The 25287-nt window shown below is 40.3% G+C and overlaps 2 protein-coding genes across 9 annotated transcripts in view; both read left to right on the forward strand.

The window, feature by feature from the left end:
* The window catches only part of CUNH4orf19 (chromosome unknown C4orf19 homolog), a 266923-nt gene that overhangs the window by 140977 nt on the left and 100659 nt on the right, over window positions 1–25287 (forward strand). The gene's annotated exons all lie outside the window — the stretch shown is intronic.
* Window positions 1–25287, forward strand: part of TBC1D1 (TBC1 domain family member 1) — a 92395-nt gene that overhangs the window by 4000 nt on the left and 63108 nt on the right. The window contains exon 1 of one of the 8 annotated variants that reach the window (XM_061470827.1): window positions 15657–15804. The exons of the other annotated variants lie outside the window; for them this stretch is intronic. Within the exon in view, the coding sequence (XP_061326811.1) occupies window positions 15775–15804 (30 nt within the window). The 5' untranslated portion in view covers window positions 15657–15774. Of the gene's footprint in view, window positions 1–15656; window positions 15805–25287 lie in introns of those variants that run through there. 8 annotated transcript variants of the gene reach the window in all.

Raw genomic sequence — 25287 nt, forward strand, 5'->3', positions numbered from 1 at the left:
TAACAGTTACTATGTTTTTTAAACAACCTTCACCTACTTTTGTGAGGGACTTACACACTTAAGTAGATCATGCTGTATTACCTGGAATGCAGTACTTCTTATTACATGTTGTGATCTGATTATGTGCTGGAGAAGCTGGTTTCAGATAATCAACACGTAGCTCCCTGTGAGCTGCACAGAACTGATGTGAGTGAACTTCACATTATTTATCTATAAAAGGAATGGCAGGGCCCAGTGAACTCCAGAGCAGTTGTTGTGAGGCTTAGCTTCATGACTGAGGATTGTTACACAACTTGTTTTTACATTAGGCTCTAAGATGTGGCCTCACTAAGTATCTCATTTTTAATAGTACCATTTCCCTTTCAGAAAAGAATTCAGGCAATTAAAGATAATTTTAAAGATAGAGGTAATCTTTTCCTACTGTATTTTACTGCTTGATGAGTCTAAGAAGATTAAAACTGTCTGTTCTTTTGCAAAAAAGCATAAAATGCTGAAACAAAATGAGGAAACTGGACTTATTTCAGTGCAGCTGAGAGCTTAATTTGGCTGGTTTCTGCCTCCTGTTTGTATTCACCTTTGTTTTTTTCTGATGAAATCTACATAAATGCAAACTGCTAATACTGCAGTCTCGCCTGTCTCCCAAATGCTAACTGCAGAAATTAATGTTAAAAAAAAACAAGAAAACACCGCACCCCACTCACCCACCAAAAAAAAAAAAAAAAAAAAAAAAGAAACAAAACCCAAACAATAAAAAACAGAAGAAAAAAAAAATTAGCAGAAAAAATGAAACACCAAATACACAATTGTGCACATACATAGCCTGGTATATAAAGTAGGTCAAAGTTTAGCTGTGTAAGTCTTAATAGCATGTCCTATGTAATTCGAACAGCCAGCTGTGCTTTGGACACTCTCACAATTAATCAGGATTTATACTTCTCCTGAGCCTAGAGCATAACTGTGACTAGACCAGCTCTATCCTGGGATCTATTCAAAGGATTCATGTATGTGAACTCTTCTTTCAGGGTGCTTTAGTGGACAATGAACCTGTCCCTAGCAGCATTGTCCCAAGCCTTTATGGGGCTCTTGTCAGACCGTAGAGTGACTTTGTGCCACCCTGGCTCAGCTAAGTGCTCCTGTTTCACCCTTATTTTACAAGAAATAGTGTGTGATTTCCCTCAACCTCATCTATGATTGCTACACGGAGGAAGTCATTTGTGCAATACCAATGCTGTTTCCTGACTTAGAGATAAAGTCTTACCAAGGAAGATGAAATTAATGGTTTGTAAGGAGATGCCTATTCCCATTCTTACAGTGGCAGCAACATGAAATTATATTTTCTTGTGATTTCTTCCATTTTCTAAATCATGCAGAAATTTCTGCTACAGAATGACTGATTAGTATAAGATTCTGTATCAGATGACACTGTTAGCGAATTTTTCAACTTAAATAATAGTGAAAGTATCTATGTGTTACTTATGCTGCCATGGGCACTTCATTTTAGAGCCAGAGTTCACACCAAGATTATTTATTGTTCCTTTACTTTTTCTGTTAGGGATTGTACCAGATATACAAAACAGTGGAACTGAGGCAAAAATCTCAGTAGCGGATTTGTGACCAAGCTTCTGACCTGACTGGTAACCATTCCTTTTGTCTGACAAGGTCTGATAGTTACAGCCTATGAAGTCCAGTACAGGCAATTGGAGCCATAATATTAAAGCATTCTCCAAAGTCAGTTTCCTTCCGAAACTTCCTCTTCACATAGCGAAGAGCTTCCTTGCATATCTCCAAAGAGAAGCTCACTCTTAACATCTTCTTCACCCAGTCTGAGTGCAGCTTTTCCTCTAGTTTCATGTTGCACTGTGGTATCACTCAATGGGGCAGTTCAGAGCAATTTAAATATTCCAAAATATTGTGACCATCTTCCTAAACTTTGCAAGAGTTTGGTGATGCTGTAGTCTTCCAATTTGATTGAAAAGCTTGAAGATAACTTACTGTGGAAAACTGATGTGAAAATTTGGGTATTCTTTCAGTCCACACAGTTCTCAAAGTACACTGTTGGTCTTGAGATGAGAGGCTATGTCTATCAACACATTACCCCAGCACTAAACATATTAAATTCCTTCTCTTCACAAGTGGTAACAATAACAAAATAGGTTACAGCAAAGTTATTCAGCTCACCTTACTGTAGTGCAGTAAAGTCTGCCTTCTGCAAAGGTGTCAAATGCAATACACACAAAGTAAGTGAATGGGTCTCCTCACCACCTTGGAGCCTAAGCCTAGTCAGACCTGCATCTTCAAGCCGACTCACAGCCACAGAAATTTCTGGGCAAGTAAAAAAGAAAGTGGGAGTTGCACCTGTGAGAAAGTTCTGAGTGAGAAAGAAAATGAGTCTAGAAACCCAGGTTGCATATACATAATGAAGAGTATAAAAAGTACTGTTTGATCTATAGTAACACTGGATATTAAGCTGAATTTATGATACTACAAAGAGCAGTAATTAATGATAAAGGAACTCCAGTGTATTTCCAGCAGTTACCCACTGCTGTGGTTTGCTGAAATTAAATTAAGACTAGGGGTTTGAAAGAATGCTGCGTTATTGACTTCCAAGCGCAAGTCAGCCTAATCTTGATTTAGTAGATGGTTTTTATTTTGATTAATGATTTTAAGGAATATAATGTATGCACGCTTATGATGTTTTTAAATTAATTTTGTGGGTACATGGCACAATGATATTTGTATGCAATTTAAAGCCAGAAAGCACATTTTTCTGGGGAGGAGGGGAGAGGAGGGAGTGGAACTGCTTTGAAAAAGAACAGTTTTAATAAAATATCAGTCTTACTTAATACAGTGTTAGTTTTCATGGCACACAGTACAATAACATATTGAGGACAGTGTAATTTAGCTCATGAAAGAGAGCATTCAGAGTGTGTACAATCTGTTTTTAGACATGTGGGAAGATAGCTTTTGTCAAATATATGAATAAACAAAGGTTATATCTGTCATGTATGTTAGTACAATCTCTCCAGACAGACTCAGGAGTGGTTCTGGCATGAATCAGATTATAGGACTGGGTCCTACATCACTGATTTTCCTGAAGACTAGTAAAACCAAAACCTTCCTATTTTCCCTGCTTCACAAGTTTCTCTGAAAAGCTTGGTCTTTAGCTCACTTGGATCTATTTAAACGTTCATATTCAGGCAGTTGTATTTTTTTTTTTTCCAGATTCTAAAATGGCCCTAATTTGTCAAATTCAAGCCGTCCACATTGAAATATGAAGATATCAATTCATAAATTATGATACTGAGTAATCACCTTCCTGAAATAGCTCATTATTTTTCCATACAATTGGCTTTTTATTTAGAGTTTTGCCTACATTGGGCTGATATTTATCTGTGCCCTCAAGGTCATCAGATGTGGGTTCTCTGGCTGTAGTGGAGCAGAAAACCAAAGCAGAGGAGGCATATATAACTGCTTATTTACTTTAGCCGCACAATCTCCCATCCTGTTATATGTCAAAGTGAATTAACAGTAACAAATCACTGTTGTAAAACCAGTGCTTTCCCTTGCCCAGTGCAGGCACTGTTGTTATATATTTCTGGGGTTTTTTACCCTCTCTGTGGACATCAAGTGATGGTAAGGACTGTGGGAAATATTTGCCTAAAGAATGATTTGTGTGACTGGACAAATACAGGCTTAAATGGATATGTGTGTCTGCCCTAAAGGTTGATAATCAAGGATCCGATACAAGGATTGAGTGGATAATGCTGGTTTATACTTGGTTTGTCCTTTGTATGAAACTGCTGGTTGATGTGGACTTTCTTATTTCCCACCCTCCCCCCACTTTTCCCAGAGTGACAGTAATTGAGATCTATTGCTGGTCATAAAAACAGCTTCGCTGCCAGTGATTCCTCTTGCATTGGGTTAAATTTGATCCTTCTACATGAGTGATTAAATGCTTTGCATTTGCAAGCTTCTCGTTTCAGCCTTTAAAAGAACCCCACAAAGCTAGTTTCACACGTGCAGAATGTGCTTAAAAATTGCATTCTTAGTAACCATGATCCACTGTGGCTTGTTGAGTTGTTTTGTTGCTGGTATGCTGTGCTTCTAAATAATAATGTAAAGAACTTTCACAGGAAGAGAGAACAAAAGATAAAATTCATAACTCTTAATTTGAGATTTATGGAGGCCACATTCAGGACAAAGGTGAACACCAGCTTGCAACTAAAACCTGGTGATGTATTTTACATCTAAAACCATGGCTAACTGAAACTGCAATATTTTTTTTTTTTTGAGAGTCTAAAAAGCGAATTGTTCATGTCTTACTTCTGAGTCTTTGATGCTGAAAACCTGTATGCACTTTTAAGTTCAGACTAGTTTGATTGAAGACAACAGAAATACTTCCAATAATGACAATGAACATGCTTGTAGATACTTGCCTGCCTAGCACCTAAAATACCTAATATATTATTCTTCTTGGGTTTATCTTAAGTTTTTTTCCAGTGACAGTTTCCAATGAACTTCATATAAGAAAAAATGGTTTCCAATTTCTGTAATTATTTAAAAAGATTTTTAATGAAGCAAAAGGATTTTTAAAACCTGATAAAAAGAAAAATGATAACTATAATGCATTAACATATTGAGGATGATTAACACCACTATTAGGAAAATTAGGTTTCTTTCTTTGATTAAAAAAACAAATGAAAGTATAACATATGTCTAGGAAGCAATAATGTACTGATGTCTTAGGAAGAGCAAAACTCCATCACTTTTTATTCTCTGATGACTACTCAAACCCCTGATGTGCATCTGCAGGTACAAATAGCATTTGGTCCCTGCAGAGATCTCTAATTGAAACTGAATTCAGAGACATTGCTAGCAGATACTAGGCTGCCTTAGCTTCACCTGCAGTCCAGTGGCGATGAGACACTTTCATTTTCATGGTTTAAGTGCATATTTCAAATGGCACAACAGAAGCTAATGATCTGCTGGAACGAGGCACTTGGATTCCCAAAGCAGGAGTGGGACTTAGGAGGCAAAGCAGCTGCTTCTGCGGAGCTCTGCTCCCGCAAAGCATTGTACAGCATTTTCATACATAGTCAGGCTCTTTGAAAGTTTCTCTAATTGCAGGAAGTGAACTTCATTGTTCTTAAAAGGAATTAGTCTCCAGAGCGCATAACTCCTTTTTACGCTCACCCCCTCCCTTCCCTCCGCTCCCTCCACACAGGTTTGCAGATTCACCGTGGTTTAAGATGAGGTGTTTAAGTGCCACTTAGTGGCTGTCCAGAGCAAATGTAAGCTGCTCCGATGGCTGTAGCAGTTTTCACCTCTCCCCCTGTTGCTTCCAGCAGCAGACTTCCTCACCTTATCTTAGAGATGCTGAAGGCTTAATCTAAGACTGGTTGAAATCAATTAAAAGACCCTGGTGGGCTTTAGATAAGAATTTCAGTACTGTCATTCCCATTTTAAGTCAGGTTTGTTTGTTTTTTTTTTTTTTGGTTTTGTTTTTGTTTGGTTTGGTGTGGTTTGTGTGTTTTTGTTTTTTTTTTTGGGGGGTTGTGTTTGTTTGTTTTGGAGTTTTTTTCTCCCCAAAAATATTGTCCTTATTAAATTCTTTGGGTTCTCCTTGTGGTTTTGGTGTGGTTTGTTTGTTTGTTTGTTTGTTTTTGGGGGGTTTATTGTTGGGTTTGTTTTGTTTGGGTACTAAATGCCTGTAAAAGTATGATATTTTACTATGGCACAAGCTAGTACAAGAACCAACAGTAACTAAAGATGCTGTCTCTAGAACTGAAATATTGGTATTCCTGGAGTTTATTCTTAGGTATGAAATTCACAAAACAAGACACATGCTGAACTGGGGTTAGTATTTGGCATCAGCTAATGTTCTGGGATGTCTCAGTTGCCCTCAGCAGAATATCTGATAGATGTGAAAACATCAGCTCTCAGTCATGTTCTGACTTTGATATAATGTGCTTGTAGCTGGATAAGGACCAAAGCTGACCTTCTAGAAACTTCAGAATATTCTTTAGATGTATGTTGTTAACTCCTTAATGAACTAGATCCATCCAGGGAACAATAAACCTCAGAGTGCGTGCATTGCTCATGTTCAGGCTTTCTTTCTACTGGGAGGAGGTTTTCAATGGGCATTCTGCAGGCCAGTTGTGAACTGCAGAAGGCATGCTTCAAGTGTTTCTTTAAAATTAATTCTTTTTTCCTTCCTTTTCCTTGCCCCTTCTTATTTCAGTTTTTGTGTTTTAATAGAATGTCCTTAAGCAAGCACAGACTGGAAAAGTCAGAAAAATTCCCAGGAACCTCAAACAAACAAAACATAGGTTTCTGAGATATAGATACATTTCTTGTTAATTCAAACCGTCAAGGTCCTGGAATAAATCCTTTCACACAAGTTGAGACTGTGCACTTCCAACAAGCCATATAAAAACTGTGTATGTGACAAATTTTCCTTGCCTGGATAACCCTCAGTGACCTGACTTTTGCACACACACATATGCACAGGCATGTCAGTCTGTTCTGGAAGCCCTGATGCCAGCTTGAGACATCAGGTGAATTAGACTTGCAGGCCTTAGTCTTAACTGGAGCTCAGTCCCAGCTGGGTTGTGAGTGAAATAAAAACATGTGCATGAGGATGACATTATGGATCTATTTGCATCTTAGAAACAACTGGGAAAACAAATTAAAGCTGGCCTACATGCCACTCCTAAATTATGATTGAAATCAACAGGAGACCTGGAATTTCTTACGTCACGGCGTAAAAGACCCTGCTCAGCTAACTTCTGAGGTTCACTTATTCATTTGGGTCTTTGTGCCTGTGAACACATTCAAATATGTGACCTCAGACTCACAAGTTGCAGAGATATCTGAACTTACTGCTTCAGTGAAGAGCTCTGCTGTCCAGACCATCCTTCCAGCTGTGTGCAGGTTTCTTCTGGAATGCTAGAATTCCCTATTGATACTGGGAATACCGAGGAAGGAGGAAAGGGCTTTATTCCTGAAAATATGTACACATTTCCTAAATTTCACCTACTCCAGGAGTCTTACATGAGATGACATAGCTGTCTGACATTCTCAGTGATAAAACATGGTTAAAAACCCATGTAGTGAGGGAATGCTTTCAGTCTGCGTGGATCCAGGATCCGTGGTTGTGGGATAGCTGACTCAGCATATGGAGGCTTCCATTGTTCTGGCAGGGGAGTGGAAGCACAGTCAGCACATGTGGCCAGAATGTGCAGTGATGTCTTACAGTAATACGTTCTGAGACCTTTGAAGTGATGCAGCTTTATCAAAACCACAAAAAAGCCATAAGGACAAGTCCTGTTACTGTATTTTGAAAGTCTCTGTATTGTATCTTGTATTTCACAAGTGTTTTCCAGCATGTTTTTAGGAGTTAAAACAGTGTTGGCTTACAATAACTGAACGTGGAACATTGTAATGAAACCAGGAGCTGCAAATTTCTGAATAGAAAACCTAACTGAATGGTGGGGAAGGTGTTTTTTCCAGATCAATAAGAGACAGTACTTGAATCTCGTGTTTTAAAGATGGTTTATTGCCATTTTGTGGCTTTTGCTGTAACTGAAAGATAGTGTGACTTAGACGAAAATATATAAAATCAATCACAAGAGCACAAGAATCCACATCATTGCCAAAGGAACACTAGATGGGTTAATAAGCCTTGAGAGGAAAGTAGGAAGGGGAGAGATAAGAAACAGTAAGTTAAAAGCATGTGCAAGGGAACATTGCTGATAAAACTTTCCACTTTCAAGACAGCTGGGACAGAATATAATCTACAGCACAACACGGTGAAATAAAAATCACAGATAATTCAATAAAAAGGTAGATTTTTATGCACCATACAAATTACTATACTATTATTTTAGTGGGTTCCAGTGGTATTCTCAATTCCATATTACACAGGAAATATCTAGGGAAGGACTGTGGTGAAGCTTGTAACCAAATGGTGATGGGAAACGGTGTGGAGCAAGGGCTGGGTGAGTTGTTGAGGGCACTTGTTGATCAGCTGTGAGGAGCTGCTGTAGGGCTCAGCAGGCTGCTGCAGTTCTCCCACTGGGGTTTTGTCCAAGAGCACTAGAGCAGTGTGGCTTGTGATATGAAAGCAATGTTACAGAAATTGAAATTTCTTCAGCTTGATTCTGGAAAAGAAAAGGACCATCTGGTATTTGTTTCCTCTTTTTGTTACCTGTGCTTAGGCTGCATAAGGATGTAGTAGCAACTTGGTGTGTGATTTTAGTGAGGGCAGGATCGGATCCTTCTCAAATGAATGGCTTTTACACCCAGGTGCTCATCATATGTGAATTGCAATAATGCTTCATTGACTGTAGGTAAGTTATGGACCCTGTGCATGCTGAGAGATAAACCTGAACTGATATTTTTATTATTAAGCTCTTTCCATCAAACCCAAGAATATTATGGGTTGGACGTGGAATAGTTTAACAAAGTTTTATACTAACTGTTTTTTTCAGTGTACTGAAATGGATGTTTCTTTAGAGTATCCTGTACTACAAAAGGTCCAGCAGAATCTGTGTACTGTCTATGGGGATTGTGGTTGAATTCAGTTATGAGAAATCAATACTGTTACAAGTAGATTTATCAAGTTACTAAATAAATTGTGGAGAATTGAGAAGACTGGTTAGTTTTCATGGCTCTCAATACTGTAGAACTCTAGTTTCCTAGTCTCCTGCTGTTGCAACTGAATTACACAAAATAATATGCTTAGGTGGGGGTATTTTATAGTTAGTTATGTGAACCAAGAGCTAAGCTACAACTGTAAAGTTGTGCACACAAAATTGCATGATTTATATTATTCATTACTAGAGTGTTCTAGTAGGATAAAGTGAATATGGACATCTTCACTAACATGAAGTCCTATGTAATGGAAATAGGCATTCATAGAATGTCTCTCTCCCATAGCACCTGGGGAACTGGTAAATTTTATAATTATGTTTTTAACCAGTAAAGTGAGAGTTGTCATGTTTTGGTCATAGTCTTGTCTTCCTGAGCACTTTCTAGACCTTTTTTGCTATATAACTTAGCCATTATGGTAAGTAGAAGTGCTTAATGTTTAACTTTTTTTGAGTTGTGAGAGTCCTTCTCCACAAAGGAAATGGGATGTATTTTCAAATGAAGTGTCTGTCTTCCCATCTGGGTAACCTGGGTTAACCATACACGTTTCAAGATCTTTAATTATAACCTTTAGTTAATTGCATTTTACAAAATACTTCTTAAACTTTGAGAGGTTCGTGGTTTCTTTTTCCTTTCTCCTGGTATCATTCAGTGCTTGCCACAAAGAATCCACAGGAAGCTGGAGGAAAAGGGTGGGAAGTCCTTCCATGGACATATATCTAGTGCCAGGGGACATTAATTTCAATTTAATTCTCACATCCTTCATGCCTTATTGTCAGAGGGATTTGTAAAGTGAGCACTCCTACATCATTAGTATTTTATGGTTGTGTCAGGGTGAGTGTGCAGGTGTGTCTCATCTCTGTGACGGCTGATGCTCTTTCTCCTAGAGCCATCTCAGCAGCCTGGAGACTTCAGCTTGAGAAAAATGTGAGGTTTCCAACTATTTCAACCACAGTCAATACCTAGTTGATGATCTCAAGGATTCAACTTGTACCTTTGTCACTAAACACTGGGAACATCCCCATTTGATCTGAGCTCTCTAATCTGCTCCTGCAGATTAGTTTTCCAGTTTGCCTGTGTTCTACTCTTCCTGGTCCAGTTTCACAGCTGCCCAAACCCCCTCCCCCCCATTGCAACACTATAAATGTGTGGAACTCCTGATGTCTCTGCGTGGCAGTTTCCCACTGTGCGGTGAGTTTTCTCCATAGCTCATTTGCCACACCGTCCTTGTGGGTTTTTTTGCATACAACTATTCACATCTAATCGATCTCTTTACAAGTCTCCTGGACTTATCTGCAGATTCAGGCTGTGGGTTTTTTTCACCCATTTACAGGGATCTGATAAGTTGATCACAATCGAATTATTCAGCAGTGCACATTTGATCTTGGTCAAAGGCAGATACACAATTATGCTTAAGCAGAATTAGTCAGAAACCATGGCAAAGTTCCTGACAGCTTTAGATTTTTATTTTGGTTTTTGTGGGTTTTTTTTTGGCTGTGTGTGGGAGGACAGAAAATACTCAATCCAGCATAAAGCTTGCCAATCCAAAGTTTACTCATCAGTGTTTCTGGAAATGTTTGAAGCGGTAGGATTATTTCAGACCAGATGAGCATTTTGAATTAGTTGACCTTAATGTTTGTGAATGGGCACTTGCGAACAGTGAAGGAGGACTTCACTGTCTGCTGAGCAACATGGTTGTTGGCCTTTTGTGCTTCTCTCCTACGTGTTGTAGGATCACCTTTCCCTTCACAGATCCCTTCTTCCCTCAGTCTTCTTGCTGAGACGAAGGATCCCAAATGAGCCTCAGCACATTGTAACACTCATGTTCTGACACTCTGCTGGAGAGAAGATGGGTACTGCTGGTAGGGAAGAAGACACATAACTCATCACCAATGCTACTATTCATTCATGAGCAGGAAATGCTATTGTCACTCGAATTAAAGCATTTGAGCAGTTACAGATTTTGTGGCTGGAAGACAGTCATATATAAGCTAAAACCTACAGGAGAGGGCAGAAAGGATGCCACTGCTGAGTCGGTGCCCACCGCTCTGGTGAGGAATTGTTCTCTTCTGTCTGCCACATGGGGAGCATGTTATCTCTGGGCACTGGCCCAGTGTCTAGGGTTTTTCGTATTTGCTACTGGTTAGCAGATAGCCAAAACTTCAGTCTGCACTCTTAACTCACTAACAGTACAAAGGTTACCCAAAACATTGCCATTTCTGTTTCCACTGAGCATCTGGAAACCACCAAGAAAGTAATCCCATTTTCTCTGGTGAGAGTTGTATTTCATCTTAGTGTAGATGCGCAGTCCAGGGTGGTGGGCACCTATGCACTTTGTGTTAAGGGCACAGCCACTACTAAGCAGTAATTAGCTGTCAAGTCTTGCTGTTCTCTCTCATCAGGGAGCTGATGCAGATCTTGTTTGGTAAGGTAGTTTGGTTTTGTGATTAATCTTTTATTTAATTTTGTATTGAGAAAAAAGGAAGTTGCTTATAATTTGGCAAAAAAGATGTATCAAAACTCACTCTTCTTCACCACAGTATCTTTTCAGAAGCTAGCTGGTCAGGTTTGATTGAGCCTTTGGATAGGATGAAATCAAAGAGGATTCATTATTCTTTTTGTTCAGTGGATCCAGATGAGTAATTTGTTGCATCTTGCGTCATATAAAAGCCCGAGATTTCCTTAAATAGACACCTTTGTTTTGGTATCTTTTAATACAGCTGTATCTGAGAACCAAACCTGATTACATTTGAAATTCACATGACAAACAGTACTCTCACAGTAGTTTCTTTCTTTCTGTCTTTTCCTCTGTAAAATATGGTTCTATAAAATAGAAACCATCTAGCCTACTACTTGAAATGGTAAGGGATGAGACGAAACTCGAGGAAATCCTAATTAATGGTGACAACTAAGTAATAAAGGATAAAAATTGTGGGTGTTTTAAACAAAGACCAGGTAATGGATACTGGTAATTACTGGCAGGCATATTCTTTTACTGCATTTTTTCAGCTGAATTTACAAAGGCCTTTTTGTGTTAAGAGAAACAAAAGAGATAAATGAAACTTGGGTCAGTGAATGTGGGCATAGGGGATAATTAATGAAAAGAATAGCTGCCAAAACATAATTAAGTACAATTCAAAGGAAAAAAGCTTCAAAAGGGAATGGGGTGTGCTGTAAAACCACCACCAAAGTTAACAGAAAATCAACAGGAGAGGCCAGTTCTCAGGTGGCTATGCTCTTAATGCAACTTCTTGTGAGACATTGTTCAGTGGTGACATACTGTGAAGACTAAAAAATATTAACAGCCATTAAATCTAAAGAAAGCTGAAATCAGAGAATGAGTCAGAAAATACTCTTGTGTTGAAAGGCTGACTTCAGCCTCCTTTCTTGTTAATATTTCCTCATATCTCACATCTCTTATCTCCAGTTTCTTTTAATGGAGAGAGTTTTCTTGGAGAAGAAATAATGGGGGTAGTTGTATATGTGTAAATTTCTGAAGGATATCTGTAAAACTGAAAGATCATCTTTCTGACAATGTAACTAGTTTGTGGCATTGAGGTATTTTAATTGCTACTATTTTAAAACAGCCACAAATATCCTGATAATATTTTCCATGATAACATGGAACAGTTCATAGGAATGAGGATTTTGTTTTGTTATTTAAAAGATCATACATTTAGATAAGGTGGTGTCAAGTGCTACTTACTGTTTATGAAATACACATGTTATTCCCTGGCCCTGAATTTTTCCATTTACCTAAAATGGATATATAGTATTTTTGGAGAGACAGTTATTTGCACAAGCCAAACTTAAAATAGAGAAATAAAGAGGTTCTGTTTTTAGAAAGTTGAACATCCTGAAAAATGAATGCACTTATTGTTCCTACTGCATTACTAAATCTATCTTTTTGGAAAGTGAGTGACCTCTTCATTTACACTGAAGAATTTCATGTATTACCAGAAGTTTTTATGTCTGAACATTTAAGCCTAGGTGCTAGCTATTTCCTAATGCCAAATGTGCCCACTCCTTCTGCCTTCAAGGTTGGCAGATATCATCTCATTTAACAGATAAACTAAAGCAGAGAGAGCAGTGATGTAGCATGCCTGAAAATCATGTTAGCAGAAACTGGAATACATTCACTGTTACTCTATCTCCTAATTCATTGTTTTCACCACAACAACACTCTTCCTCCTAGTTTTATAGAAGCATGTAGGTTTCAGAGTGCATTTAAAATCACACAAACAACACTATAATAACAATTGCACACAATAGAAACTAAGTAGTATGAGGTGATTGGGGTCACTCTGACACTCTTGGAGCCAGTTGCAGCCAGGATGAGAAGCCAGATCTTCTGACTAACATCAGAGTTTAATGTGGACTCAGAGAAGATGTGTGTACTGTTAGTTTAAAACTGTGGAAGGGTGCCAGTCAGGAAGGGGGAGCTGGAAAAACTCCCAAGCAGGCAAGATCTCCTCAAAGGGGAAGAAATAATTATTTAGAAATAATATTGTTCATACTCAGAGAAATGCAACTCTAATTCTACCACCAAATGGTGAATATACTGTACAGCTGTAAGCAGCACATAATGAGGAACATTCTGCCTTGCTCCTGCTCTCAGTTGCTCTATGACATAAAAGCAGACCCAGTTCTGTACTTCAGATGGTAATACTTCTAGTGTTCTTGGAAGGTATCTCACTTAAAGCCCTGAGAACAGATGTCACTTATTCATGTGTGTGCTCTATATATCATGAACAATAGCAGCAGTCAAAATTTCTCCTTCTGTCATGCTAAGAAACCTTTAGAGACCGCCATCAGAATAAGTGTTGATCATATTTAGTCATTAATTGGGCTTATGGCTAAGAATATCTGTGCAATCAAACTGCCCATGGCCATTATTGTACTCACAGAATGAGCTGTTGGCTTGTGAATCACCTCTACTTTAACCTGTAGAAGTGTTAGAAAATGGAACTCTATTCTCCTTTATGAAAATGTCAAATGTATTTGTTATGGTTTTAGTTCAAGAAACTATAGCGTAGATTGTCAGTTGATTAAAAATAGGTCTAGGCAGGACCTTTGGGCTCTCCAACTATGAGAAGGTCACTGTGAGTAACTTGCATGCTGATTTATTAGCTCATATTGGTTAGTATTTTGTGGCTCCTTGGCAAATGTAGCTCAGGAAGAGGATTTCAAATTCCTGCATCAGATTTCTTCTCCTGATTAACTGTGTGTCTTTGAGCAAGCCAATGAAACTGGTCAAGACTTAATTTTACAGATTAAAATTGTTTCTCTAGATTAAAAACTGTACATATACAAATACAGATTAAAACCTGTTTCTCTAGAGAGTGCTAATATCCAGTGGCAACAGATTTCCCCAGTCCTATCAGCATCAGCTCAGCTGGGCTGCAGAGCCAGGGCATGGCTGGGAATGCACTGCCATGCACTGGCTCGTGCATCCACTGCAGCTGGATACCTCCATTCTCAGCCTATCACCACTTTATTTGCCATGATGGAGATACCACTCTTCACAGATGCAGTCCTTTGTTTTGTGGCACCTTTTCTGGGTAGGTGTTACTGTTCTGCATCAGCATTCTGGTTTGTTCTTTTGTGATTCTCTATTCCTTCAGAGGAAGTGGATGGAATTGTCATGCTTAGGACTGTTTGCTGCAGGAATGACCTGGGAACTGTTTTTGTGCTGCCCTCTCAGCCCACCTGTGGCTCATTAGACACAGTTAGCGCTACAGCACTCACTAGTGCAGCATGAGTAGGTGTTACACCTCTCAGTTGCAGGATTATGCAGTCTGGGGCAGGGGCTGAAACTGCTCCTTTTATGTCTCACTGAGCTGTGAGGTTGGCTCTGCTGCTCCCCAGCCCCTGTGCATTTGTGTCACTCTTGCTTCTGTGGTCCTCTAATATCTTAGATTTAAGTGGAACAGTGTCAGCTCTAAACCCGGAGGTTATTCCATTTGCCCTAAGCAAAGGACATGCAGGATACTTCCACCAGGTGACTGTCCTTTGCTCTTTGGGCAAAGCAAAGAGATGAATTTGGCACTTCAACGTCTAATTTTGAGCAGTTGAATTTTATTGGACACAAGCGCAGAACAGACCACTGTGCTTTCCTGTTACGATTTTGCAAATCTAGTTCTGCATTTTGTTTCTGTGAGGTGATGGAAAATAAAGGGCTTTTTGTTACGCGGAGCCCAGTGGATTATTTCCTGTGAAATCCAGGTCTTTTTTTTTTTTTTTTCGTATTTCTATGCCCTTCCTCCAAACGGAGGAAAATGAGTTGTTTTCAGGCAGCCCTACACTAATAAGCAGGGGGTGTGTTCACAGGCAGTCCAGCCAGAGCAACAACAGGGCTGAGCACCTTTCCTGTCTGGGTGGCAGGTAGCTTCCCTTGACCTGCGAGGAATGTATGTACTATTGACTTCTGCTGTGCTGGTTTTATAGCTCTCTTCTTCGGCCGCTTATTTCTGGAAGCAGAGCTGCTAGTGCGTGATGTCAGATGCCGCTAGCTAACATGATCGGCGACCCTGACTGGAAGCGTAACGTTTTGCAGTGATTTCCAACAGATGAGCTTTGATGTTGGTGTTAAATCAGACTTCACTGCCAGCGTATTCCCAGAAAGTTATGTGAACCACGTGAGATTTTTGTTTCTAACAGTCGCGAATGCTGTCGTTCGCGCCGAATTTCATAGAAAGACATCGCGATGAGGTAGCAGGCGCTTGCTTGCGCTCTCGGGGGTTTTGCGGGGGGGAGCCCGCTCCCTCCCCTCCTTCCCGGGGACCGGCGGCCGCAGCCCGGGGCGCCGCGGCGGAGGCGGAGCGCGGCGGAGGCGGGACGCGGTCCCGGCCCCCCGCCTGGCCCTTCCCTTCCTTTCCTTTCCCTTCGCTTCCCTTCCTGCCCCGCAGCAGCAGTCGGCTCCGCCGCGGGGACTCTCCCGGCCCCGCCAGCTCACGGCCCTGCCGGCTGGAGCCCGGCCCCCGGAGTCGGCGGCAGCAGAGAAAGTTTCGGGCTGGCTCCTGTCCCAGCGAGTGAGGCGGCAGCCGGGAGGCAACGGGGAGAAGCAGAGGGGAGCCGCCAGAGGCGGGGATCGCGGCCGGCCGCCGAGCCGGAGCTCGTAGGATGTCACCATTGTTCAGCTGGGTGTCTAAGGTAGGCGGCACCGCGCTCGCCGTACTCCGCTCTCGAGAAATAAAGTCCAGCCTGAGTTTGCAGATGTTCGCGCTTAATTTCAAGGCAAGTCAACGGTCGCTGGGAAGGGAGCAGAGCTCTGCTGTATTGTTCAGCCAGGGAACAGGAGAAGCGCTTAAACTGAGCAGTAGAAGCAAACTGATAACACTCGTGGCTTGGGCCGAGAGATTAACACCCCAGCTGCAGTCCTGGCGGGCTATGCTTACCTTGCTGCTGGTCTGTAGAAGAGGAAAACTGTAATTAAAACGGCACAGAAAGTGGGGTCTCGCTGCCTGCTGAAGTCTTAAGGCTTCTTAGTGCTCTGGAGAATGTGTAACAGCACTCCTACTGTTTGTTTTGACCTTTTTTTTTCCGGGGTTCTGTCATACTCTGAATTTATGAAGAGCAATAAGTTAGCTTTTAATGGAAGACGTACTTGTGTTAAGTTTGATCATGCATGTGTCATGCTGGCTTTTTACATCTGTGTGCCTGGGGCTTCAGTAGGATTTTCCACTGTAACTGTGAAACATGCAGATGCAAAGCAATACAGATGGTTAAAGAAATCTAGAATATAATTTTGAGCTATTTTCAATTTTTTCTTCAAAGAAACAGTCATTCTGAATATAAAATGAGCTGTATATGATACTCTGTTGTGAGGCACAGTATAACATGTAGAAACAGACAAGCAGGAGAAACAGCTGTATGACAGCCAAGAACTGGGGGTTCTTTGGAGGAATTACCTGGGGTGGGGGGGTGGAATAAGACTTTATCTTGAAATTTAACAGGCAGCCTAGCCTAGCAGGCAGACCACATAAAACCTGGTTCTCCCTTCTGTTATGCCAGGTGTAAATGGTCTGTTGCTTAATTACTGTTATACATCCTTCTCCCTGAATGTAACAGGTGAAATGCCTACCCGGGAAGACAGTAAGAGGGAGGTGTTTCATGTGTGACTGTGTTGCCTTTGTTCAGATTCTGAGATAGAAGGATTTGTTCTGTCTTAACAAAAATCTACATTAGCCATGCCCTGAGAGATAGAAACATATCATTTCCTCTTTCCACTTGGCATTTTTTCATCTGCTTAAAAGAGCTGCCTGGTGGGGTGCTTGTTAAAGTAGTTCCCTTTCCTGTCATCGCTGTGGCTCTGTCTCCTGGGTGATGTGAGAGGCCTGATTTGCCATGTTATCCATGGGAATGATCCTGGCTGATTTCCATGCCAACTCTTACAAACATGACAGTGGCTGCTGACAAAAAATGAGTGATACTGTTGAGTAAGTACTGCGGGGATGCCACCAAACGGCGGGCTGTTTCCCCTTCTTGGTGTTCACCTGTCACCTGAACAAAGCAGCTAGTCAGAGGAGTTAGTCTTGGAAGAAGTACATGGCAGAACATGTAGCTCACAGAATTGGCTGTGTTTTAGAGAGAGGAACAGAAGCTCTTGCAGAAACACACTTCTAACTGCTTTAAGGAATGCTTTCTGGGCTTTCAAAACTAATTATTGCAGCGTTGGTTCCTTGCAAGTGTTTAGTTTTTTTCTTTTAATGTCCGTTAATCATCAGCGATAATTTGGGAGGGAAAGCAAAGCAGTCTATTTAGAAATATAAAATGAGACTTATTAGTGAAGAAAGCTTTCCTCCCTACCAAAATCTGATCCGTAAAAATGTAGGAACTACTGCTGTAGGCTTTCAACACAAATGCAAGCTTTTCCAGTTTTTATAAGAGGGTAACCTGTTCCAAAACAGGGAGCGACTGCATGACATGGGCGGGGGAAACTGCCCTCCTCAAAGCAACACCGACCCCCAGCATCTATTACTTAAAAATGAGTAATCCCTACATCCAGTAATATGAGTGCTTAGTGTCACCTCAGGCCTGCAGATACTTACAAGTGAAGTAATTTACTCCCATATACTATAAAATTGGTCCCTAGTGTTTGTATAAACATTACCTTTTAATATGTCTTCATTACAGGTTTTTACGTTCTGTTTTACCCAGCTTGTCTTCTACCTACTTGCAGGCTCCTTGGGGATGAGTTCTGAGGTACTGCCAGGACAAGACGTAGGGCCCATTTTGGGCTGGAGGATAAAGCCCTGCTCGAGTCTTATGTGGGTTGATGTTGCCCACATTGGCCATGTGGATGCTGGCTGAACCACTTACATGATGACTCGGTAGATAATGAATTCTTAAGTACTGACTTGTTTTAGTCTCCTAAAATTATTTAAATAAAACAGAACAGTTATACCTGTTTTTCCTGCACAGTTTTATACAAAGTCAGACAGTTCACTTCAGGGAAACCTTTGACTAAGCACCTTAAAAGACAGTTTGTTGAAAGTGTAAACTAGCTTTGCATTGTTGCAGGTAGATAATACAGTCACTTTTGTAGACACACATATTTTAATCTATAATCAGTTTAGTTCACTGCAATAGCTGTTACTAAAAGTAAGGAAATAATTTTGGAGTTGAAAAACATCAAAGCTCTCGGCAAATAAAAAAATCATAGAAATGAAGATTTTTACTGATTTGTGGTGCATTTGCACAGCATTAGTTCATTAGTAGGAGGTAATAGTACAGTGATAGTTGTTAAGAGAAATTTCATGTCTGTTTCTGTAATAAATTGTATATAAAGAGAATTTGAGTAAATGTGTCCTCGGATTCTCAGTTAGGTAAGCAATTTATATATAGTGTGTCTTTCTAGTTCCATATATAATATAAAAGCTGAGTTTAGCTTATTTTGTCTAAAGGATTATAAACCAACAAGGAATGAATAAAGAAAACAGCTAAGGGAAAATGCAAAGCAAGGTCACATTATTTAAACCAAAGTGTCTCTATAATGATGTTGCTGGTGTGGATCAATCAGCCCTGGTCAGCTCCCTCCAACCTGCAAGACAGCAGGTGGGAAAGGGATGCTCCTGGTTCCCTCCTGAGCAGAAGATCCCATCAGGTTTCTGGCTGCAGCCTGAGGAAACTCTTGAGAATGGGCCACCAGCACTGGCAGAAAAGGGCAGGTTTGCAACATAGCTGTCCCCTCAGCTGGCCTGGCTATCTTGGGCTATGGACTGAGAAGCTGATTATTTGAGTTTATTCTGTTCTGAAAAATAGATTTTAGGGTATATTCACAGTAGATGCTCTGAAATTCCCAATAGCAAAGCAAGAAGTATTGTGGGTTTGTTTTCTAAGAACTGCTGGATCAAAATTGCCTGCTTCAATTACGAAGCTCTCAAGCCACCAAAAAAGAAAGTTTCTATGCTATTCAGTGGAGCAAGGCTTGGTTTCTCAGCTTGTGCCATGAAACATTACTGGAGTAGTAATTATAGTAATATTGGAAATGCCACTTACTTTTCTTAAGAGTCCTGATATGCTGTGTTAGAATTGATCTTGCTGGTGTTTTGCCACTATTTCTAGTATTCTCTAAGTGAGAATAGTAGAATAGAGTGCCTAGTAGGCCTCTGAGGGAGAAAGAATGCATGGGAGTAGCAACCTACTTAGTTTAGGTCAGAAGCTAAAAATGAAATTGATTTGCCTTCTGGAGCAGAATGAGAAGGAATGAGAGACTGGAAATCAGGAAGCCCAAGAAATTGCCCTCTCCTCTTTTTCCTTTTTAAGTGTTCTGAAAGGGTGATCTTGGCATTTTTACTGTTCAGTTTTAGGGTATATCACACTCATTTAGGAGGATGTTTTGTTCCAGCCGACATGTCTCTTTGCCTTTTTTCACCACAGCTTCCAGAAAGTTGAGCACCTTTGTGTGTCTTTAATCCCTCAGTGAATGACTTGCATTGTAGCCAGACAAATCGAGGTTTGGTCTCTTAAGGAGCCCACATAACCAGGCATTTTAACACTGTCTGAAGCCAAATAAATTTAGGAGTTATATTAAGCCCACCTTACTTTTTAAGCCCACCTTACTACTAAGATGGTAAATTATTTTGGGAGGTGAATAAATGTTGGTGGTATCCTATGGGGTACAACCCTTGTTTGTGCTAGTGCATTTACCCCTGATAGCCCTTTTTGTAAAGGAGTTTGTCTACTTGGATACTATATCAAGAATCAGAGAGTTAATAGAGAGCTAGTGTTGGGGAAGAATTAGGAGTCACTGGGGAAGAAAGGCTCAAATGCCACAGTTTCACTTGTGGAAAAATCTCCTTGAAGCCATAGATACTGTGGGTAAGGCTGGAAGGACAGACCCTCACTTGTCTCCCAGGCCAGATGCCAGCAATGCAGCAAAGAGAATGTTCGGATTTCTGCCGGAGCTGGGTTTTAGTGTCTGAGTTCGCACAATGCCCCCGTCAGAGAACACTACGTTGCTGCTCCCCAAGTCAGTTTATGCTGGGGAAAAAATGTTGTTACCAATTGACAGGTTTTCAGACAAATGCAGATTGTCACTGAGTGCCAAGAGGTTGTAATGTGCTGTTTTCTGTATGCCAGTCACTCCCCACCATCCCCGTGGGGGTCTGAGCGATGACTGAGGAATATGCACTCAGCATTTGAAATTAATTCAGTCCTTTGGTTAAACCCCTGTTACTCAGCAGTTATGTTCCCTTTGGAGCTATTAGCTTTTATTCTTCATCCTTCTATTTCCTTTTTTGCATGCCAGGCCTGAATTGCACCCACTCTGTTTAGACATCCCCAGTTCGATAGGAGAAAGACAGAATACAGTCTGGCTCGCATGGCTTTTACGTGGCTGGGCAGATGGAGTAGGGCAGTGTCCTCTGCATTTGTAAAGTACATTATGGGTGCTTAGTAAGAAGTGGGGCTTCCGTTGTGAAATTCCTGACCATGTAGATTGCAGCTTACCAAGGTTTTTCTACTGAATCATTTATGCGTTTCTGAATGAATTTCTTATGAGTGTCTACTTTTGGGTTCATGTTGACCTTCAGATTTAATAACAAGCCAAGCCTACAAGGTAGCTGAGCTTGCTGTTTTGTACAGGTCCTGCCCCCTGCAATTCAAAACAGATCTTTTAGGTTCCAGTCAAAGACTGATTGCTTTCCTTTGCTGAGCTCTCTGGAAATCGGTGCTATTAGCTCTCTTAATGTGATTGACATGGTTTGGGCCAAACCAGCAACAAAAGTGTTAGTAAATCTTGCAGGACCAGGGAAAACTCCAGGTCCCATCAGAGATGGACAGTACAACTAAGTGTTTGTTTAACTTTGTTTGCTTTACATTTGACGATCTAAAATACTGTTTCACATCATAGCCTGCTTTTCTGGAATGCTGCTATATTGAAACAGTCTTTTATGTGCACTAGAGGTGTTTCTGAGAACACAAAAGCAGCAGTTTTGCTCTTGGTTCCACAAGTAGAAAGTCAGGCAAAACACCTCTTCACAGATCAGATCATAGAGCTTCAAGATAATTCCAGTTTGTAATTTCCCATCATCCTGAACATAGAAGCTGCAGCACTTGTGAGAAACCTCTGCTTTAAGGGATGTTGGAATGTTTTTTTCTGTGCCAACTAACAAATAAGGTTTTAAAATAAAATGGTTTAAAAGACTTACTGAAGTTGAAGGAGCTAGGGTTGTGTATAGTATGCGGAGGTTGACTAGTGGCTTAACAAGTAAATCTTCAATAGAAACACTGTTAATTAAATTAAAACTATATATATATATATATATATATATATATATATATATATATATGTAAAGAAGTTGTGAATGCTCCATCCCTGGCAGTGTTCAAGGCAAGGTTGGACAGAGCCTTGGGCAGGATGGTTTAGTGGGAGGTGTCCCTGCCCATGGCAGGGAGGTTGGAACTAGATGATCGTAAGGTCCTTTCCAACCCTAACTATTCTATGATTCTATTTTATTATTAGAAGCCTTTACAGCTCAACTGTTCAAGCTGAAATTCTCATGGATGGCAGTGATTGAGGAAAAAAAAAAAATCTTAGCCTTGGTTTTGTTAGTATTTTGAATATCAGTAAAGATACACAAAATATGTCAAGAGATGTGCCCAAATATGAGCTTGTTTACTAATTTATATGGGGAGGTAAGGCAGCAGAGCTGGAAAAAGCAGCAGGAACTGAGAGAGCAGAAGCTGAGGCAAGGAATTGCATTAACCACTGTGTATCGGTTTTATCACTGAGTTATTTGTGTACTGGATCGTATCTGCATTGGTTTTGGTTATGCTTAATTTTTAAACAAGTTACAGTAACAAATCCTGGATGAATTAATGCATAAATATGAAATTTTAATAGGAGAGATTTAAAGTAAAATCTTCGTGAAAACACGGCTCCTGAGGAACAAGAGGGGAGGTTCAGGCACCTTTATCCTGTTGAAGTGGACTAGAGTGTTAACAACTGGGTTTCTGCTACCTGTTTTCTCTTGTGCCTGCAGATTTCCAAAAGGCCAAGCCAATATTTGCTGGCCAGATGTGTGAAAGCTGCACAGTGACCTAGATGAAGTCACCTGTAGGTTGCATCTACTTTAGCAAGTAGCATATAGTAACAGATTATTCAAGGGAAACTGCTGGTGCTGAGGATAGGTAGTGTACCTCATTTAAGGAAGTTGGTTTTACTTTCAGTTAGCCCTAACTTAGTGCTGTGACGCCTGTTTGCAGTGAAATGATCGCAAAGTGAAGGCTTAGTTCTGTTTAAATGGACATTGTGGAGCTGTTCAGTCACTTTGTGACAGCTCCACAATGCTGTCACACAAGAAGCAGATTGGGAGATTCCATTGTCAAACATATTCCTGGTCCAAATTAAAATAGTGTAGTCATAGCTATATAATACTTGAGAATCCAGTTAGAGAACCTGGACAAACGGCATATACACAGCTTTCCAGTAGATGGCCCTGATTCAAGGAATGGGGGACCATCAGAGAGGTTTTGTTTTGCTTTTGGCTCCTGCTTTGCAAGGATTTCAGGCCTGAAGAGGTTGTCCAGAGTTCCTGTGAGCTATTCTGCCTGCCATTAACTGAACCAGTGTGAAGAGAGTAAAAACATGTACTGCTTTCCATTCTCAGGGCAGCGTGCTTGGAAGTGCATGTGTTGATGGTTGCATTTAAGAAACAAAACTTCATCTTGGCTGAATATCTGGAAGCTTCTTCCCAGCTCAAAAGTTGCTGGCTTTGGATGTGGATGCTTCTCTTTGTGCCTTTACAGCATCATCACTGTAATCAAAAACATATGTTTTTTCCAAGGGGAACCTTTGATACGCAGTAACCAAACAGGATTTTCAGGTAGATATGTTGTGAAATTGCAGGTTTGGGGAGAAGAGACTACTTGCATGTAATTGCACAGGCACACTCCCAGCTACTGAAAATGGCACAGCTGAGCTGAACTAAACAGCCCCTTTTTCAGTCAAACATTTTGGGGAGTTTGTATGTTTATTTCAAAGAGCTCTGTAACCAAATATCTTACTTTTATTAGATCTTAGTATTTGCCTCTACATTTACTGGACCATTGGTCTGCTGCTATAGTACCAATAAGGTGAGCTCACTGCAGCGGTTGCCATGGAAATTTGGATGGTTAACACTAAATGTTTCATGCTTGTTTTATTCCTTTGAATGTTTTTATACCTTCCAATTTCCTCAGGTGCAAGCCATGCAGAAGGAGATTTGTAGAAGTGCTTTGGCGTTTTAGACAATTATGTACAAGAGGCCTGTCTTTAAAACTCTGATCACAGTTATCTAGAACATGAACCAAAAATATGTGTTGGAATTTCAGATTTTGGCTAAGTCCCACTTGGATCTGTAGGATTTAGCTTCTGTGGAAGCAATTGCCATTTCCATGTGACATGCAGTTATTGGAGGCTGACTTTTGTACACTTAAGAAAAATGTTCTTTTATATGGAAACACAGTTTATGGAGCTGATGGTATGTTTTGTTTATAAAGTGCAGAATTATACACAAAATTATTGTAGGTTGCTATAATTGTTACAGTTCAGGCAGTATTCTCTGTTACTTCTAAAGATTTGATAATGCTTTCATGTATGTTTAAAGAACAGCACCAAGACTTGTCTGTTAGGTGTGGCTGAAATATCAGCAGTCCTTAGTGCTGATAGAGTCTGTTGGAGGGGATAGAAGTTGGCATTGAAAGGAGTCTTGCCTCAAAATCTTTTTTTCCTTCCTTTCTTCCTGCTTCCCTTCAGCTAGTCTGTGTGCTTCATAGAACATCATCCTTGTATCGCCCTCCAGTTCTTGTGGAGATGCTGTAAGTCTGTGACATATGTGCTTTAGAAATGTTGTATACTCACCACACCCTTTTGGGCTTCCTCAGCAAGTAAGTGTTTAAGTATAGAATACTTTGGAAATATTGTGAAGGTCAGGATTCAGTCACTCTGGAAGGGGTGTGACAGCATAGTGTCCAGCTTAGCTGCAGTTCAGTGTTTGGTGCTTGTCTGTCTGATTTACCATTTTTCTAAAGGAATCCAGCCTTAAACTGAGGGAGAGAGTGAAAGAACAAAAAGGAATAGTGGAAAACTTATTCTTGGAAGAGACAGGGTAGGCTTAAAATAGCAATTTCATAAGAGACCAGATTCTGGCTTTTTTATGTGGGTATTGTTGTAAGTTGTGGCCAAATAAAGTACGTTGTGGATCAAATTTGGTATTTATTAAGTGGCAATACAAATGTATGGTAGGAGCTCCAGAAACACACATGATCTTGAGAATATCTTCCATTTTCAATCAGTCTGGCACTGTCTTCCATACTGTGGTTTTACTTTTTTTTCTTCCTTTTTCTCCTGTATTGCTTTCTTACATAGGAATGAAAAGAATATTGAGACTGAAACTCAAATTAATGAAGTTCTCTGAAGTTCACCTCTTGTTCATCAACTACATCATTAATATTTCCAAACTCCTTTCAGGCATTATGTAGGACTTTGTTACTAGTTGCTGTTACTGTGTTTATTTAAATGAACCAGATTATGCAGGTAAATGATCTGATTGCAGCTTTAGATAAATATTAGTAAGACTGTACTATGACTAATGGAGAAGGTACAGAAGGATGAATTTCAGCTGTTACTCTTTAGTTACTAAGGTTTTCCTAGATAAGCACTGCTTCTGAGACCAAGTAGGAGCACCTTCACAGGCCAGGTAATAGTGCTGAACTGAGCTATGGTTGAGATGTTGGCTATATGCTGAACAGAGATGACCAAAACAGTTGTTGGCACAGGCTGCAGATCTAGAGAGCTACCACTGTGGGTTTGTAGTGAGTTTGGCATGGGACATAAACGTGAGTATTCTTGTCAGCAGGGAGAACCGTCATGGCATTTTCATCATTTGGAGGCACTGCTAAAACTTCTCTTCTGGCTTCTTGTTCTTAGGTATTTCTGGGATGGCTTAGCTCTGGGGTGACTTCCAGGAGTGATCCCATAGCTCTATTTGTCTTGATGATGCCTTTTATCAATGTTTTGACAACTCTTCTCCATTTAGGCCTTAAAACAGTGTGCAGCTTTATCTAAAAAGGATATTGACATCTTGGGGTTTATGTTGGGACATGCAAATTCACTATTGACTGTCAACACAAGGAGCATGCTTGGGTGCC

Source organism: Pezoporus flaviventris, unplaced genomic scaffold (genome assembly GCF_033815535.1).
Source record: "Pezoporus flaviventris isolate CSIRO_AGI_PZ_B2104156 unplaced genomic scaffold, CSIRO_AGI_Pfla_v1 ptg000002l, whole genome shotgun sequence".
NCBI classification, from domain to species: domain Eukaryota; kingdom Metazoa; phylum Chordata; class Aves; order Psittaciformes; family Psittacidae; genus Pezoporus; species Pezoporus flaviventris.